At 43.0% G+C, this 18,324-nt stretch overlaps 1 protein-coding gene and 1 pseudogene across 3 annotated transcripts; one reads left to right on the top strand and one right to left on the bottom strand.

The window, feature by feature from the left end:
* Positions 1–462: 462 nt before the first annotated feature.
* PEX26 (peroxisomal biogenesis factor 26) lies at positions 463–15,421 on the bottom strand. 3 transcript variants are annotated; one of them, XM_064284810.1, is made up of 6 exons: positions 15,198–15,420; positions 14,734–15,058; positions 13,434–13,574; positions 8,287–8,567; positions 5,407–5,553; positions 463–675 (listed from the first exon to the last, which is right to left on the bottom strand). In XM_064284810.1, the coding sequence occupies exons 2-6, from the start codon at positions 14,961–14,963 to the stop codon at positions 572–574; spliced, it is 903 nt and encodes a 300-aa protein (XP_064140880.1). In that variant the 5' UTR covers positions 14,964–15,058; positions 15,198–15,420; the 3' UTR covers positions 463–571. The 3 variants fall into 3 exon arrangements, with proteins under 3 accessions (XP_064140880.1, XP_064140879.1, XP_064140881.1); XM_064284809.1 differs by having other exon boundaries at positions 8,287–8,582; positions 15,198–15,410; XM_064284811.1 differs by lacking the exon at positions 463–675 and adding an exon at positions 690–5,228 and having other exon boundaries at positions 8,287–8,582; positions 15,198–15,421.
* On the top strand, positions 15,312–17,814 carry LOC135231264 (large ribosomal subunit protein eL39-like; annotated as a pseudogene).
* The last annotated feature ends 510 nt before the right edge of the window (positions 17,815–18,324 follow it).

The following is an 18,324-nucleotide window of genomic DNA, read 5'->3' as shown; positions in this document are numbered from 1 at the left end:
GGAATGGTGCACTGATACATAACTAGACCAAATCTGCGGAGAGCAGTGTAGGGGAGAAAAAAGAGGCCCCCTCAGGTCTCACTCTGGCTAATTAACGGCCTGATTTTCAGAGATGGGTTTTTCAAGGAAGTAAAAGGCCAAAAGGTTACTCTATCAGGGTTTTTCTGAACTTCCAACTTCATTAACACCCTGACCTGAAAAATCCACTCCTTGACTTTGCCAAGAGGATGGAATGTTTCTCATGGATGCACTCCCCCTTCCCAAGCCTCTCTTTCCAAGGGCGCTCTGGGTGTCAGAGGGCCTGTTTTGGAGGATTTGTGCCTTCTGGTCCCACTTTGTTTCCACATTACCCACCAAGGCCAGGCAAAGTTGGATGCACAGGAGAGGACATTCAGGCAGCAAGCCACAGCTCAACTGAGGGATCAGGTCTTTCCAGAATTCGGCTGGCCCCACTTGCACTGGGGTCTGGACTGCAACAGGGAAGAGGCCACCGTGGATGAGTTACTCCGCTTTTGTTGTGGCAGAGCAGGGAACGGGGGGTGGGGGGGTTGAGGTGAATGCGGCAGACCACTCAGTCCTGGACAGGGAGCCGGTAGAGAGAAGAAAACATGGCATCCCGGATCCGATGGAAGATCTGAGCCAGCTTGTAGAGGAAGGGCAGGGAAGAAGGAGAAGCTGCAGGAGAAGGGAAGGCTGTCGTGAATGTCCCTCCCTCACTCCCCTCCTCCTCACTTAGCCCCATCTTCCATCCCTTGGAAACCAGGGATTATGTATGATTTTTTAAAAGATATTTTTATGCTTAATGTTATTTGCTCCTCCTCCTGTCCCCAACAATAAGGAATTTCACTTTCTCTAGGATATTCTCTGGGGTATGCTGTCTTCACTTGAATTGCAGTGACCTTAAATTTGCTGAGAAAAAGATACAAATTTATTATGTTTTAATCTAACTTTTTGATATGCCAAAAAAAACTACTAACAGTGGCAACCTCTAGGGAGATAAGCTTGGGGACAGATGTTTCACTACGTTCCTTTTTACACCTTTTAAATTTTGAACCATGTGACCGTATTACCTATTTTGACATGTTGTTGTTGTGTGCCATTGAGTCGATTTCAACTCATAGTGGCCCCATGTAACGGAGTACTACTGCCCCGTAGCATTTTCTTTGCTATAATCTTTATAGGAGTAGACTGCCACTTTTCCTCTCTGGGTCTTAGGTTTCTCAACCAAAAAAGAAAGAGAAAGGGGAAAGAAGAAAAAGAAAATGAAAGGACTGGAATATAAATTCTCCTTTCAGTTTCTTTCTCCTTTGGAGCCACTGGGTAGGTTGCAAATGCTAACCTTTTGGTTAACAGCCAAGCACTTAACCACTGAGCCACCAGGGCTCCTCATTTTTAACATGAATTAGTTATAGTGAAAATAAAGCAATTTCTCTGAAATTGGAGCTGGGTTTTTTCTTACTTGAATTACTGATTTTTTTTTTTTTTAAACTGGGGACATATATCCTTTCTCAGAAAGAAAAAAAATGTTTTATTTTTAAAGAAAGAGAATGACAATCTATCATATTTATCTTTCCCACTGAATTCCAATTGCTGCCTGCTGCAGGTCATCCTCTTCTACCACACCACCACTGTGATGAGTCAAGACTACCATTGAGGCTCAGGACCTGTCAGGCCAGGGCACTTCTGATGAAGCTCTGAGCAGCCTTGGCAACAGCAAGTTCAAATGGTCTCATGCCTTACCCTCTGAGGAGACTAGTATTTATGAGACTAAAGCGTTTGTAGGAACCATACCAAGGCCACTGCCGTCAAGTTGACGCCAACTCATAGAGACCCTATAGAACAGAGTAGAACTGCCCCCATAGGATTTGCAAGACCGTAATCTTCACAAAAGTAGACTGCCACATCTTTCTCCCTTGGAGAGGTTCGTGGGCTCAACCTGCTGACCTTTTGGTTAGCGGCTAAGCACTTACCCATTTTACCACCGGGGTTCCTTATAAGAACCGTAAAAGATTTCTAAATGTTTATCAAGTCTCTGGAACAAAGTAAAAAGTCAGAAGTGAAAAAGAATGAACACAAACTATCCTTAGCTTTCCTGAAAGCTAGCTAGTGACTCTTGCTTAAAGCCAAGTGGTTCAGAGGGAATTCCTCCTCAGTGTTCAGTGAGGGGATTAAACAGACAACTTTCAGCTATGCCAAAAAAAAAAAAAAAAGCCGGTTGAATAAAAGAAAATAGGGGAAGTATGGAAGATCTAAAGATTAAATCAGGAAATTGCAGTTTTAGTGGGGCCTGGAGACTTGGGCCTAAAGTAGAGATCACTTGCCCAGAGCCAAAAGAGACCAAAGACCTCTGCTACCCTCTCAGCAGGGTGCTCCTGCCTCTGCTCAGACTTCCCAAGCCCCTGCTGGAGGGGAGCACAGCTCAGCTGGGCAGGTTCTTTGAAGTTCCATTTTTTAATCTGAAAAGTACACACATATTTTGAATCTTACTCCCTAATATTGCCGTCTTTGCTTGCCACAACAAAACCCCGTGCCGTCGAGTCAATTCCGACTCATAGCGACCCTACAGGATAGAGAAGAACTGCCCCATAGAGTTTCCAAGGAGCGCCTGGCAGATTTGAACTGTCGACCCTTTGGTTAGCAGCCGTAGCACTTAACCACTATCCCACCAGGGTTTCCATCTTTGCTTGCACATGAAGATAAAGATACTTTTTTCTGAATCTTCTAATAGGTATCTGGCGTCTGCTCTGACCATTATGCTCTTTTAAGATCTACCTATATGGGATCAAACTGACAACAGCAACTTGAAAGATTAGATAAGAACCTTATGGGGCAGTGAGTTTACGTTAATGGGGGAGGATCAACTTAGAAGAGGGTGAGAATGGTTGCACAACTCGAAGAAGGTAATCAATGTCACTGAACTGTACACGTAAAAATGATTGAATTGGTGCAAGTTCCGCTATATATTCTCAGCAACAACAACAAAAACAAATTTTTTTTTTTTTTTAATTAAGGCATCAGGGAGAAATGTAGCAGTTTTCAAATAGACAAATTGTGTGACCTCGGGCTAGTTACTTTCCCTCCTTGGTCTTAGGCTTCTCAACCATAAAGAAAGAGGAAGAAAGAAAAAGAAAATGAAAGTTATACAATTCTAACTTCATAAGAAGTACAGAAATTAGATCATAATCCACATAGTATAATACAAAAATAATCTAAAGTGTGAGCTCCTAACCTTTGGCCCAGTGCTTACCTTTAGGGATTAACCCTCAAGGAATATCAGGTTGCCCTCATACATCACTTAGGGAGATCACTTCAGTGTTACACAGTGAGGCAGAAAACAGAATCAGATATAATCAAGATGTTTCAACCAGAGGGGGTTGTTAAATCAATCATGGAAGTTCCTGTAAACTGGAATATTATTTGGTCATTTAAAGCCATGTTTTAAAGAATATATATCATATGCAAAACTGCTACAATATCTATATCCATGGATATAGGTGAAAATACAACCAATACAGCAACAGACAAGAGGCACTTGTTCAGACAAAACAAGAGGATACTGATTGGTTTAAAGTCAGGAAAGGTGTGCGTCAGGGTTGTATTCTTTCACCATACCTATTTAATCTGTATGCTGAGCAAATAATCCAAGAAGCTGGACTATATGAAGAAGAATGGGGCATCAGGATTGGAGGAAGACTCATTAACAACCTGTGTTATGCAGATAACACAACCTTGCTTGCTAAAAGTGAAGAGGACTTGAAGCACTTACTAATGAAGATCAAAGACCACAGCCTTCAGTATGGATTACACCTCAACATAAAGAAAAGGAAAATCCTCACAACTGGACCAATGAGCAACATCATGATAAACGGAGAAAAGACTAAAGTTGTCCAGGATTTCATTTTACTTGGATCCACAATCAACAGCCATGGAAGCAGCAGTCAAGAAATCAAAAGACGCGTTGCACTGGGCAAATCTGCTGCAAAGGACGTCTTCAAAGTGTTGAAGAGCAAAGGTATCACCCTGAGGACTAAGGTGCGCCTGACCCAAGCCATGGTATTTTCAATCACATCATATGCATGTCAAAGCTGGACAATGAATAAGGAAGACTGAAGAAGAGTTGACGCTTTTGAATTGTGGTGTTGGCGAAGAATATTGAATATACCATGGACCGCCAAAAGAATGAACAAATCTGTCTTGGAAGAAGTGCAGCCAGAATGCTCCTTAGAGGCAAGGATGGCGAAACTGCGTCTTACATACTTTGGACATGTTGTCAGGAGGGATCAGTCCCTGGAGAAGGACATCATGCTTGGCAGAGTACAGGGTCAGCAGAAAAGAGGAAGACCCTCAACAAGGTGGATTGACACAGTGGCTGCAACAATGAGCTCAAGCATAACCACAATTATAAGGATGGCACGGGACTGGGCAGTGTTTCGTTCTGTTGTGCATAGGGTCGCTATGAGCCGGAGCCGACTCGATGGCACCTAACAACAATAACACAGCGACAGACTCACAGGTCATTTATGTTTTTTTCTTTATATGTGTCTTATTTTCCACACTTTCAGAATGTATGAGTATTTCATTTAAATTTTATCTTAAATTAGCACTTAGTTCTTTTAAACACCATGGTCCCAAACCAAAACCAAACCAACTGCCACTGAGTTGAATTCCAACTCATAACAACCCTATAGTACAGAGCAGAACTGCCCCATAGAGGTTTCAAGGCTGTAAATCTTTATGGGAGCAGATTGCCACATCTTTCTCCCACAGAGCGGCTGGTGAGTTTGAACTCACCAACCTTTTGGTTAGCAGCTGAGCACTTAACCACTGCACCACTGGGGTTCCTCAAACGTCATGATATGAAAGTTTTTTGTTTTTAATTCCAGAGTTCTAGACACAAACAGTTAAATACTTGGCTACTAACCAAAAAGTTAGCAGTTTGAATCCACCCGGGGCACCTCAGAAGAAAGCCCTCGCAATCTATATCCAAAAAGTCACAGCCATTGAAAACCCAATGGAGGACAGTTCTACTCTTCAACACATGGGATCGTCATGAGTCGGAATTGATTCAACAGCAACTGGTTTGATAGTCAGCGTTCACCCCTGGATAAAGCAGCTAAGTGACTCAATGTTCAGGGGTCAATAGGGTAGAGTGGATTTTCTTCAGACTCATGGACTGCTCTGACGGGTTCTAGGCCTGGTCTTCCCTTCCAAGTCAAGTTGACTCCCACCTGGATCCAATAATTCCTCCTTGTAGAAGAGACTCAGAGAGAAGTGGCACAGGAGGACCTCCATCCCCTGTAAGGCTCTCTGATGGGAGCTCTGAAAAGCACCTGCTCCCACAGGCCAGCGCCTGTTAACTGTCCCTCCCCAAGGAAGCACAGGAGGGGAACAGGCACTATAACTTACCTGGGTCAAACCTCACCACCAAGAGGCAGAAAATCATGGCAGCCAGGAGGCTTCTTTTGAAGGGCAATGAAAAGACGTGGCTCACTGCACAATCCCAAAGCCGTCGAAGCAACATCAGTAGTGACAGAAACTTGGGGGAGAAGGAGTCTGGGCAGAAAGATAGAGCTTAATTTCAGGGTAAGTCACAAGAATCAGCTCTCCTGACTCTGAGATTTCAGCCTGATTATAAGATTTGTGCAAAAGGTAAAGAGACCAGGGCTTCGAACCAGTTCTTCCTGGTTCAGTTGTGGCCGAGGAAACGACGCTTGAACGGACCCAAATTTTTAAAATTTGGGTGAACTGGAATCATAACTTGAATGAGAAAAATGTACAGGTCAAAGCCTTGCTAGAAACTTAATCTCCCTCTTAGAAAAGAAGGGCAAAATACGCATTGCGTAGCAACCAAAACTCTAGTCCATTGGATTTTGTGCAGAATTGGAAACAGTGGTGCCCCACTCAAAGATGGCAGCCGAAAGCACCGTTTGAATGTGGCTCTCCTCAGTTCCAGCAAAAATCCAATCTCACACATCATGTCCCTGAAAGGTCTCGTTATGCCTCTTCCAAGTCTCCCACTCCAGAGCTTTGACACAAAATTTTTCCCATTCTGGTTCTGGTACTGGATCACTCAAATTTTTAAAATTCACATCTGTTCTGATTTTGCTTTGTTGGCCATGACTGAACCAGTTCTAACCAGTTGAAAGCCCTACGAGGCTCAAATGGAACAACCAGAAGGTTCATGTCTTGTGAAGAATGTAACCAATACCATCGAACAACTTCTGTAGGAACTGTTGAATGGGAACCTAAACTGCTGCGTACACCTTCACCAAAAACACAATATTATTTTTAAAAACTTGGGGAAAAAAAAAAGGTAATGAGACGCATTTTCTCATGTAGCTAACAACGTAATTCTAAAGGGAATTCCAGAAGCTTCAAAAATGTTTTAAGGACAGACTACATTCCTAGAATATCATGTCTTTAAGAGATGACTTTGACAAATAACATCTACTCAGCTGGGGTAAACCTGGCATATTTGGTGGGGTTTTGTTCTATATTAATGGCCTCATTATATGACAGTCATTCTTTTTATTCTTATATCTTTGGCCTAAGGTCCGATATATGCATAGAGTTACACAGAGCACCAGCTCTAGACCATCATGCAAATGCAGAGAAGAGAAAGACACCTAATACATATAGGGAAGAATTCAAAAGTCTTGAACTGTGACTATAAACATGAACACCATTGTTGTTGTTAGACACCATCAAGTTGATTCTGACTCATAGCAGCCCTATGAGACAAAACAGAAATGTCCCATAGGGTTTTCTAGGCTGTAATCTTTATGGGAATAGATCACCAGGTCTTTCGCCCGTAGAGCTATTGGGTGGGTTTGAACTACCAACCTTTTAGTTAGCAGCCAAGGGCTTAACCATTGGGCCGCAAAAACCAAACTAGCTGCCATCAACTCGATTCCAACTTATAGCGACCCTACAGGACACAGTAGAAGTGCCCCGTAGGGTTTCCAAAGCTGTAATGTTTTACAGAAGCAGACTGCCACATCTTTCTCCCATGGAGCAGCTGGTAGGTTTGAACGGTACTGAACAGGATTACAGTCTCCTAATAGCTGAAGGACTTTCATGTAAAAAAGGAATTGGGCCAATGCTATATGTTACCAGAAGTCCCTGGGTGGTGCAAACAGTTAATGCACTCAGCTGCTAACCAAACGGTTGGAGGTTCTAGTCCACCCAGAGGCACCTTGGAAGAAAGACCTGGCTATCTACTTCCAAAAAATCAGCCATTGAAAACCCTATGGAGCACAGTTCTACTCTGATGCACATGGGGTCTCCATGAGTCAAAATCAACTTGATGGCAACTGGTTTGGTCTGGTTTTATATTTTACCAAGAGAAAAAACAAGGATCAGTAGGGTAAAAACTACCAGGAGAAAAATGTAAACTCAACATAAATAAGAACTTTCCTTAAAAACTGTCCATAGATGAAAGGAACTGCTTCAAGAAAGAGTAAATTTTCTGTCCTTGTAAGTATTCAAGCATAGGCTACATGATCACTTGAGGAAAAAGAGCTGAAAAGGATTCAAGAATCAGAAAAGGGGTCCAGAGCAGAGGACCTTTAAAGTCCCTCTGTAACAAACCAACCCCCACACCCACACTCAAACCTGTGTGCGTACCCCTTGTTCAATGCTAGCTTGCTAGGCATATGATGTTGAGTCTTGAAGTGGTTTTCCTATAGAATCCATATTGTAAAACTGCATCCTAATGGGCAGGAGTGGGCTGCCCCTGAAGGTGGTAGGTAGCAGTCACTGAAGAAGACACTGAAGAGTTTTACTAAGTAAAGGATGCTGGGCAGAGGGACCCCAAGCTGAAGACAAGTAACTTTTATCTCATAAGTCAAGTCAGCATCTTGGTTTCTTATTTTTCCCTTGGTTACCCCCAACCATATCTCAGCTGGGTCTATATTCAGGGTAGTATTTAAAGGAGGAGTAACATCCCACCCAAGCCAGCATGGTGGAGGCAGGCGATCTAGTGAGAGAACCTCAAGGAAAAGGCAACTGATAAGACCCCAAAGGGAAGATGGCTTTGGAGAGATAAGAGTCAAGGTTCTGAGACCAAGCAACACCTCCCCATACGGAAATTCTTCTTCCATTGACAAGTTCAGAGTCTGGGCTTGGATTGAGTGAGCAACTGGACAGGTTTCTTATTCTGTGATTTGGGAGTTACTCATAGTTACTCATGGCTCCCAAGCTCTCAGGAATGTCATAATGGACCCCAAGGTCCAGGGAAAGCCCACAACTCCCCTTTACAGAGACCACAGAGGGATAATGTCCTACCTGCCTGGTTTGGCTTCTGGGCCTCCTCAGAACCTGGGTGTTCGTGTTTCTGCTGTTGCCTGGCCATGCGAATGGCCTGGAGTGCATCTAGCCACTGCTCCTCACAAAAGGCCACAGAGTCTGCCACTAGCTCCTCAGCCTCCGACAAGCGGCCCAGGGGCAGCAGCACACGTTGCAGGTGAAGATCTGCCAAGGCTCTGTATTCTGGAAGGCTCCGATTATCTGGGTCTTTGAGCCAGGCACTGACCACATCCAGCATGGCTCCAGGCTCTTGCATTTTGCTGTATAAAAGAACACTGTAACCCCAAATAATCCAACCCCAAAGAAAAACAGTCAGTCCTCCACAGCTGGTTCATCATCTCTCATAACCCCTACATGTCTCCTACCCAAATCCTCCCTGTGTCCTTCAACCCTTCCCTATGGGACACCAACACTGGTAAGAATTACAAATTTTAGGAAGTATCAAGAAGCTCTCTCCCTCCCCTCCCTGCCCCAGCTGGCTTCATTAACATTGGAATTCCCTGGGCCAGAGAGAGAAGAGCTCTGCATTTTTTGTTTTGTTTTGTTTTCTCTAACCCATTCTCCCGGCCTGGGAAAAGCAGCAATTAACAATCAGGGGAAAAATCCTTTCCTGACTTCCCTAAACTGGAATAATAGTACAGAACCAGCTCCATCCAGGCATAAGAGATCCACAGTCTTTGGCTTTCACCCCTACGTGGAACCAGGTGGCTATTATAATGCAAAGGCAATTCTGTTAGAGATCTGACTGTAATTGTTTTAGCTGAGCAGTGAAGAGTCAAGTTTTGGAGGTCTAATACCACTCTACCTATTAAACAGAGCCCTCACTGATCCCCAGCAGGGAACTGAAGGCTGAGGCTCCATCCACACCACATAGCCACCTGCTAAAGGGGTCTGAGGATAGTGACACCTACCAATCTTTAGAGGTACAAGCACTGGGTGCCTAAGGTACAGCTGCAGAGCCCACCCACCAGACCGCTCTAGAGAACAGAGACACTCCTTCTTCACAGGCACTTGGGGGAAAGCTATCAGCAGCCTGCCCTCCTCGGAGTGTGACCCCCCTGCCGCTACTAGAAACCGTTGCATACAACCATCACCGCTACTCCTCTAAGATAGTAGGTGAGAGCCTACACCACACACTAGGTGACCCACTATCAGGACACCTGAGCTGATTCTATTCAAGAATAGTGAATGGACTCATAGGCTCATATACCTGGTAACAGCTCAAACCAGCTGGTAACACAACATAAGTGATTCAAAGGCTCCAACAATCAAGTTAGCACACTCTAGTAGCCCAGCTGGGTGTATTGAAACAGAACAAAACAAGAAGATAAGACTCAGTGAGCAAATATCAGATAAATCATTACAATAACTTATAGATGGCTCGGAGACAGCAGTTGATATCAAATCACATGAAGAAGCAGACCATGATTGCTTCTACAAACCCCCAAATCAGAGAATCAAAACCCTTCCCAGATGAAGATACATTCATGGGACTGCCAGATGTAGAATATAAAAAACTAATATACAGAATGATTCAAGACATCAGGCATGACCTCAGAAATGAAATAAGGCAATGTACAGAAAAAGCCAAGGAACACACAGATAAAGCAATTGAAGAAATCAAAAAGATTATTCAAGAACATAGTGAAAAATTTAATAAGCTGCAAGGATCCATAGAGAAAGCATTCAGAAATTCAAAAGATTAACAATAAAATTACAGAATTAGACAACTCAATAGGAAGTCAGAGGAGCAGAATTGAGGAATTGGGATGCAGAATTGGGGAGATGGAGGATAAGACAATTGACACCAATATATTCGAAGAGAAATCAGATAAAAGAATTTAAAAAAATGAAGAAACTCTAAGAATCATGTGGGACTCTATCAAGAATAACTTGCATGTGATTGGAGTTCCAGAACAGGAAGGGATAACAGAAAATACAGAGCGAATGGCTGAAGATCTGTGGGCAGAAAACTTCCCTGGCATCGTGAAAGATGAAAGGATATCTATCCAAGATGCTCATCGAACCCCATACAAGATAGATCCCAGAAGAAAATCACCAAGACATATTATCATCAAACTTGCCAAAACCAAAGATAAAGAGAAAATTTTAAAAGCAGCCAGGGATAAACAAAAAGTCACCTACAAAGGAGAATCAATAAGAATTAAGTTCGGACTACTTGGCAGAAACCATGCAGGCAAGAAGGCAATGGGATGACACATATAGAGCACTGAAGGAGAAAAATTGCCAGCCAAGAATCATATATCTATCTCAAATATGAAGGTGAAATTAAGTCATTTACAGATAAACACAAGCTTAGGGAATTTGCAAAAACTGAACCAAAGCTACAAGAATTACTAAAGGAAATTCTTTGGTCAGAAAATCAATAATATCAGATATCAACACAAGGACACAGAACAGAACATCCTGATATCAACTCAGATAGGGAAATGACAAAAACAAAATAAGATTAATTAAAAAAAAATGCTCAAAACAGGGAATCATTTATGTCATTATGTAAAAGATTAAAATAATCAATAAAGAGGGACTAAATACAAGAGGCACAGATCTTCCATATGGAGAGGAAATCAAGGTGATATAGGGCAATTACAGTTACGTTTTTACTTAAAAAAATAGGGGTAAATATTAAGGTAACCACAAAGAGGTCTAACAATTCCATACTTCAAAATAAAAACCAAGATAAACTTAACGACTCAGCAAAAAAAAAAAAAATTCAACTACAATGAAAATGAGGAACACACAATTTACAAAGAAAAACTTCTGAGCACAAAAAAGTAAGTAGAAAAATGAAATTTTCAACAACACACAAAAAAAGGCATCAAAATGACAGCACTAAACTCATACTTATCTATAATTACACTGAATGTAAATGGACTAAATGCACCAATAAAGAGACAGAGAGTTGCAGATTGGATAAAAAAACATAATCCAGCTATATGCTGCCTACAAGTGACACACCTTAGACTTAGAGACACAAACAAACTAAAACTCAAAGGATGGAAAAAAATATATCAAGCAAACAACAATCAAAAGAGAGCAGGAGTGGCATTATTAATTTCTGACAAAATAGACTTTAAAGTTAAATCCACCACAAAGGATAAAGAAACACACTATATAATGATTAAAGGGACAATTTACCAGGAAGATATAATCATATTAAATACTTATGCACCCAATGACAGGGCTGTAAGATACATAAACTCTAACAGCATTGAAAAGTGAGATAGACAGCTCCACAATTACAGTAGGAGACTTCAACACACCACTTTCGGTGAAGGACAGGACATCCAGTAATAAGCTCAATAAAGACACAGAAAGTCTAATTGCCACAATCAACCAACTTGACCTCATAGGCTTATACAGAACACTCCACCTGACAGCTGCAAAGTATACTTTCTTTTCTAGTGCGCACAAAACATTCTCCAGAATAGACCACGTATCAGGTCATAAAGCAAGCCTTTGCAGAATCCGAAACATCAAAATATTACAAAGCATCTTCTCAGACCATAAAGCCATAAAAGTAGAAATCAATAACAGAAAAACCAGGAAAAATAAATCAAATAATTGGAAACTGAACAATACCCTGCTCAAAAAAGACTGGGTTATAGAAAACATTAAGGAGGGAATAAAGAAATTCATAGAATCCAATGAGAATGAAAATACTTCCTATCAGAACCTTTGCGACACAGCGAAAACAGTGCTCAGAGGTCAATTTATATCAATGCACACATACAAAAAGAAGAAAGAGCCAAAATCAAAGAACTGTCCCTACAACTTGAACAAATAGAAAGAGAGCAACGAAAGAAACCATCAGGCACCAAAACAAATAATAAAAATTAGAGCAGAATGAATTAGATAACAGAAAAACAACTGAAAGAGTTAACAAAACCAAAAGCTGGTTCGTTGAAAAAATGAACAAAATTGATAAACCGTTGGCTAGACTGACTACAGAAATACAGGAAAGGAAACAAATAACCTGAATAAGAAATGACATGGGCCCATATCACAACAGACCCAACTGAAATTAAAAGAAATCATATCAGATTACTACGAAAAATTGTGCTCTAACAAATTTGAAAACCTAGAAGAAATGGATGAATTCCTAGAAACACACGACCTACCTAAACTAACACAAACAGAAGGAGAACAACTAAATAGACCCATAACAAAAGAAGAGGTTGAAAAGGTAATCAAAAAACTCCCAACAAAAAAAAGAAGCTCTCTCAGGAATAGGAGGAGGATATGGAACATATGGCTAATTGCCTCCATGAACAATTGCCCTCCTCTGCCATGAGACCAGAAGAACTGGATGGTGCCCAGCTACCATTACTGAACATTCTGATCAAAGATTCCACAGAAGAGACCTGATCAAAAGGGAGAAAATGCAGAACGACATTTCAAATTCTCAGGGACTCCAGACTTCCTGGAGTCATGAAGGTTGGATGAATCCCTAAAACTATGGCCCTGAGATAATTATTAAACATTAAACCAAAAAGATCCCCTGAAGTCTTCTTAAAACCAAACAATAATTTAGCTTAACTAGTAAAAAAAAATGTCTGCCTTGTGCTCTTAAGGACTATCTACATGGGATCAGATTGATAACAGCAACTCAAAAGATTAGACAGAAAAAGTAGGGGACAGTGAATTTATGTTAATGGGGGAAGAACAACTCAGAAAAGAAGGATGAGAATGGTTACACCACTCAAAGAATGCAATCAATGTCACTAAATGGTATACGTAGAAACTTGAATTGATGTATATTTTGCTGTGTATATTTTCAACAACAAAATAAATACAATTATTTAACAACAACAACAACAAAAAGGAGCTCTCTCAACTCTGGCATACCCCACTTCTGTCATCCTACTTCACTCATCCTATATCCATGCCCCTCTTGTCCGCTTTTCCTCCACCCTACCCCTGAATTCCTCTTTCCTCATCCTCTATTGCTGCTTTGAGGTCTTTAAAAAAGATGGGAAATAATTAGATCTGGAGAGAAATGGTAGGGAAGGGGGAAAGAAGAGATATCAGGCACTGATCCATGAGACGACATGAAAACTCTCTTGTTCCCAAACTGATCCAATGAGCCAGCAACAAGGACCTACCACAGCTCCAGGACTTTGGGGGGTAGCTTTTCAGGGACCTGGTAATACTGAAGGACCCAGGAGAGAACTTCCTGCCACCGGTTCATTTCTGCCAGGGCTTGGATCCCCACAACACACAGCGAGCATTTCACCTCCAGGGAGCTGTCAGTAGAAAAACCAATTAAGGTTTAGAAGTGGTTCCCGTCCATGTCTGTTTACACTGCCACCCTGGGACTGTTCTTTTCCAGCCTCCAGGTCAGCAGCCTTCATCTCTCTCCTTTCCAGTAGTACTCAGGGGAGCCTCGCTATTGGTCTTATGACCTAACGGAGTTAAAAGTTCTTGCACTGAATTATACATGTGAAGAATGTTGAAATGGCAAATATTTTGTTACACATACATTCACAATTTAAAAAAAAAAAAAAGCTTCCTGTAAACTTCCGAGGGCAAATCAACTTGCTCAACACACATCTTTGTATTCAAGTAAAACTGAGTTTCAATGACCAGACAGGGTAATCCAGCATGCAGCAGAAGTGTGTGGGTAGAAAGAGAGTTGGAGCTAAGGCTTTGCTTTAGTGAAGAAATGGGCACTGAGCAAGGCTGAATGTGGAACTCCACAGCAGCTTTTTAGCACCACCTAGTGAGGGACTTCCCAGCACTCAGCATCACAGCCTTTAGCATTCACTGTGACAAGCTCCGCACACAAACCCCAAACTCAGGTCTGGGCTCCCCAGTTCATCCTTCTCTGGGTTCATCTTTCACTATTCTCCCCACCACTTCTCCAGTGTGGTCTAAACCAACACTACCATCCATAGAGAAATGGTGTCCTCAACTGTCAGAAGAGGCTGCTATGCAGGACCCAAAGTTTTCTCTAGATGAATTCTTTAATCGAGTCCTTCAACGGGACCAGAACATCAATCCTGCCCTGACTCCTATTTCCCATCATCAGCAAAGGTCAAGAGTGAACATTTTGGGGGGTATCCAGGAGAGGACTTTGTCACCTGCTAACTGAACCCCTGCTTACTGATATAACTTAACAATACACATTCTGCCACTGGAACATGGAGCTCCCCAGGGAGCAAAGAATTGGCTGTGGAGTCCCAATAAGCTCTGTTACAGACTTAAGCACTTCTTCCTCATTGTGCAGTGCCTCGGTTTCCTCTTCTGTGAAATGGGTACATGACAAGCAACCCACCTTTCAGAAAGGAACCATTAATGATAAAAGATGTAACGGTCCCTGTGAACAATATGGGAATGACAAAAACCCTGAGATTTCTAAGAACCCCCAAGAGTACCCCAAAATGAACAGAGCCTAGCACGTACGTGCCGGCGTGCTCCTCGGCCTGGACATCCGAAGCCAGGCTCCGCCAGGCCCGCTCACAGGTCTCCAACGCCGCCTGAAAGTCCAGGTGCACCACCAAGAGGTCGGCCGCCTCCTCCAGTAGAACCACAGCAGGCGACGGGGCTGGGGCGGCGTGCACCGGCTCGCTGCTCCGGAGGGGCCCCCCGAGGCCCCTGAGGGGGGCTGCAGATGTCGAGGAGTCAGTCTTCATAGCCAGCCTGGGCTCAGGACAGTCTACTCAGAGTGGGCTTGGGAGAAGAGGAAGAGTCCTCATATCCCAGCCCACAAACTTCCCCAGGTTGATCCCTGCAGAAGGAAAAGGAAGGGCTCGCTAGGAGTCGGAATCGACTCCAAGGCTACAGCTACATCTAAGGCAAACGCCGGGCTTGCGTGCTGGCTGCTCCAGCCTCAAAAATGCCTTGGCACCTGGGCAACGAGCTCACACCTTGGATCTGCAGAATTGCTGCATCCTTGGTATACCTGGCCCTAGCTTCTCTGGCCCCAGTGCATGTGCCGGAACACCATAACCCAGTTAAGTGCAGGTCCAGACTACTTTTTACGATCACGACCAACAACCCTTCACGGCAGGAGCCGGACGGCCATCTTTTCCGCCGCAGACACGCTGCTTCCTGGAGGCGCAGAGGACTCTGGGAGTTGTAGTTCCGAGGCACTCGACTCAACTGCCTTCGAGACGCGGAAGGAGGATTTCAAACTATGACCCGTAACATGCCGCGCCCCTGGAATTTTCACTGTTCAGGGAGAAAATAAACTGGAACAGCCACTTCGGAATCGGGAAATAGGAACACATGGACGTTTAACAAAACCGAGGCTGTTTTGTGAGATGGGGTGGCCCCCTGACTAACCGGCTTCAGCAGAGATCAGACAGAAGAAATTCCAGTAATGGGGGTGGACTACCTGCAACTTCTAATTCTGAGCTTCTGTTGGAGTGGCGGTTAGGACTTAAGGTGGGCAGACCAGGAAAGGTACTGAAAGAAAACAGCAGAGCTGGCCTCTTTTCCTGAGTATGTCCGCCTTCCTAGACCTGGCTCACATTAAAAAAATAAAAATAACAATTGCTCTGGAGTCAGTTCTGACTCATGGTGATCCTATGTGTGCCAGAGTAGAACTGTGCTTTATAGGGTTTCATCGACTGATTTTTTGGATGTAGATTGCCAGGCCTTTCTTCCAAGGCACCTCCAACCCTTCAGGTAGCAGCCCAGGGTATTAACCATTTGGGATTGCTGGCTCTTACAGGGCTTGGCATTGTGCTAAGCACTTCATATGCAATCTTCAGCCCTGTGCATTGTCCTCATTTTATAGGTGAGGAAATTGGAGCTTATTTAAATAATGGGGCTTATTTAAATAATTTGCTGAAGATCACACAACTAGTAAATGACAAAAACAAAGTCAAACCTAGTCGTTTTTGGCTCAAAGGCTCATGTATTCAATCCCTATACTGCTTTGCAGGGACAGGAATAAGTCTGTGCTTCCCATTCAGGGAATGCACAATCATCACAAAGCAAGTTACATAAGCTCATTGAGCCTTCATTGGCTCATATAAAATAGGGACATGGTGAAAAATAGTCATGCTGTGTGTAATGCAATTAATAAAGTACTGGAACAGATTAGGTATTCTATAAATTGTAACCATAATAGTAACTACTTAATTTTACATACATACTGTCTTGGTTATCTAGTGCTGCCATAACAGAAATACCACAAGTGGATGACTTTAACAAAGAGAAATTTATTTTCTCACAGTCTAGTACGTTACAAGTCCAAATTCAGTGCATCGGCTCAAGGGGAAGGCTTTCTCTCTGTGTTGGCTCTGGAGGAAGGTCCTTGTCCTCAATCTTCCCCTAGTCAAGGAACTTTGCAAGTGCCGGGACCCAGTGTCCAAAAGACACGCTCTACTTCTGGTGCTGCTTTCTTGGTGGTATGAGGTCCCCAACTCTCTGCTTACTTTGCTTTCCTTTTATCTCTTGAGAGATAAAAGGTGGTGCAGGCCACACCCCAGGGAAACTCCCTTTACACTGGATCAAGAATGTGACCTGGTAAGGGCCTTACAATCCCACCCTAATCCTTTTAACATAAAATTACGATCACAAGATGGAGGACCACCACAGAATACTGGGAATCATGGCCTAACCAAGTTAATTCAAACATTTTTGGGGGGACACAATTCAATCTGTGATACATACATATATATATTACATTTATTATTATATCCTGTGCTTGTCTCAGGCTTTGCTTCCAAAGTTTATCCTAGGCCCTCTCAGCTTTACGTTCTCCCCATTTCCCTACCTTCTGAGCTCTTTCCAAAGCTTCCCTAGACTCCTTTGCTACCTTAGTGATTCGATTAGACAGGCCAAGCAAAGGGTATGTACCTACTCACATCACAGATCCCCTTTCCCCGACATCAGGCATAGACATACTCATCTGCTAGGCTTTCAGCTCTCTCCAGAAAATCTTCACGAAAAGCTGAGGCAGAAACGTCAAATCCATCAGGCTCTGAGGAAAGAGAAGTATAGGCCCTATAACGATAGAAGGTGATAAAGCCGGGACTGAACTTCCCTTATTCCACAATACTTTTTAAACATCTACTTGGTGCCAGGCACTGTTCTAGGCACTGGGGATTCTACAGTGAACAAAAGAGGCAAAAAGTCCTGCGCTTGTGGAGCTTGCATTTTGGTGGAGGGAAACAAGACAATAAGAAGTAAGCACATAGCTCTCTCTCCCCTTCTCTGCCATCGCAGTTTGTGTAGCCAACTTCCACCCTCACTATGTCTTCTCACAAAACTTTTGGGATCGAGATTCCAGCCAAGAAACAAAAGCAGAATCATCTCATTCCTCAATGGATTTGATGAAAACTAGTAATAAAATCAGGTACAACTACAAGAGGAGACATTGGAGAAGAACCAAGCTAGGTTTATAAAGAGTTACACACATATTTTTGCACTATCAAGTTTACTAGCATCTTACCATATGTCTTAGGCTGAGTTCTCTAGAGAAGCAAAACCAGTAAAGCATACGTATATATGTTTAGAGAGAGAGAGATTTATCTCAAGGAAATCGCTCACACCTGTGGAGGCTGGCAAGTCCCAAAGTCTGTGTGTGGGTCAGGCGTTGGCTGGAAGCTTCTCCTGATTCACATGGATGCAGATACTTACAAACCCAGAATGAGCAGATCAGATGGCAGGCTGCTGGCTCACAGGGCTGCAAAAGCCAGCAAATGCCAAAGTCAGCTGCTCAGATGACAGGCTGCTGGCTCATAGGGCTGCAGAGCTGGCAAATCCCAAAGTCAGCAGATCAGGCGACATGCTGCTGGCTCAAGTCCCGAGAACTAGAGGTCAGATATGATAAGCCAGAAACAGGATCCAGAGCAAGCAACCAAGCTTTGCCAGAACTCCATATATATATATATATGGAGGCCCAACCCCTGCGGAAACTCCTCTCACAACTGATCGGCTGATCACATCAGATCAAATCATGGAAGTGATTACATCATATCACAAACTAGAGGTTTACATCAGATCACAAAATGGAGGATAATTACACAACACTGAGAATCA

This window comes from Loxodonta africana, chromosome 4 (assembly GCF_030014295.1).
Source record: "Loxodonta africana isolate mLoxAfr1 chromosome 4, mLoxAfr1.hap2, whole genome shotgun sequence".
Lineage (NCBI taxonomy): Eukaryota > Metazoa > Chordata > Mammalia > Proboscidea > Elephantidae > Loxodonta > Loxodonta africana.
Note: the sequence above shows the minus strand (reverse complement) of the source record. Positions and strands in the feature narration are given on the sequence as shown.

Bases quoted from the DNA above. Each gene is read 5' to 3' on its own strand.
- PEX26 (XM_064284809.1), bottom strand. From the start codon at position 14,963: ATGAAGACTGACTCCTCGACATCTGCAGCCCCCCTCAGGGGCCTCGGG. The intron at 13,575-14,733 runs GTACGTGCTAGG...TTCTACTGACAG, and splicing joins GCCGAGGAGCACGCCGGCAC to CTCCCTGGAGGTGAAATGCT. The intron at 8,583-13,433 runs GTAGGTCCTTGT...TTGGGGTTACAG, and splicing joins CCCAAAGTCCTGGAGCTGTG to TGTTCTTTTATACAGCAAAA.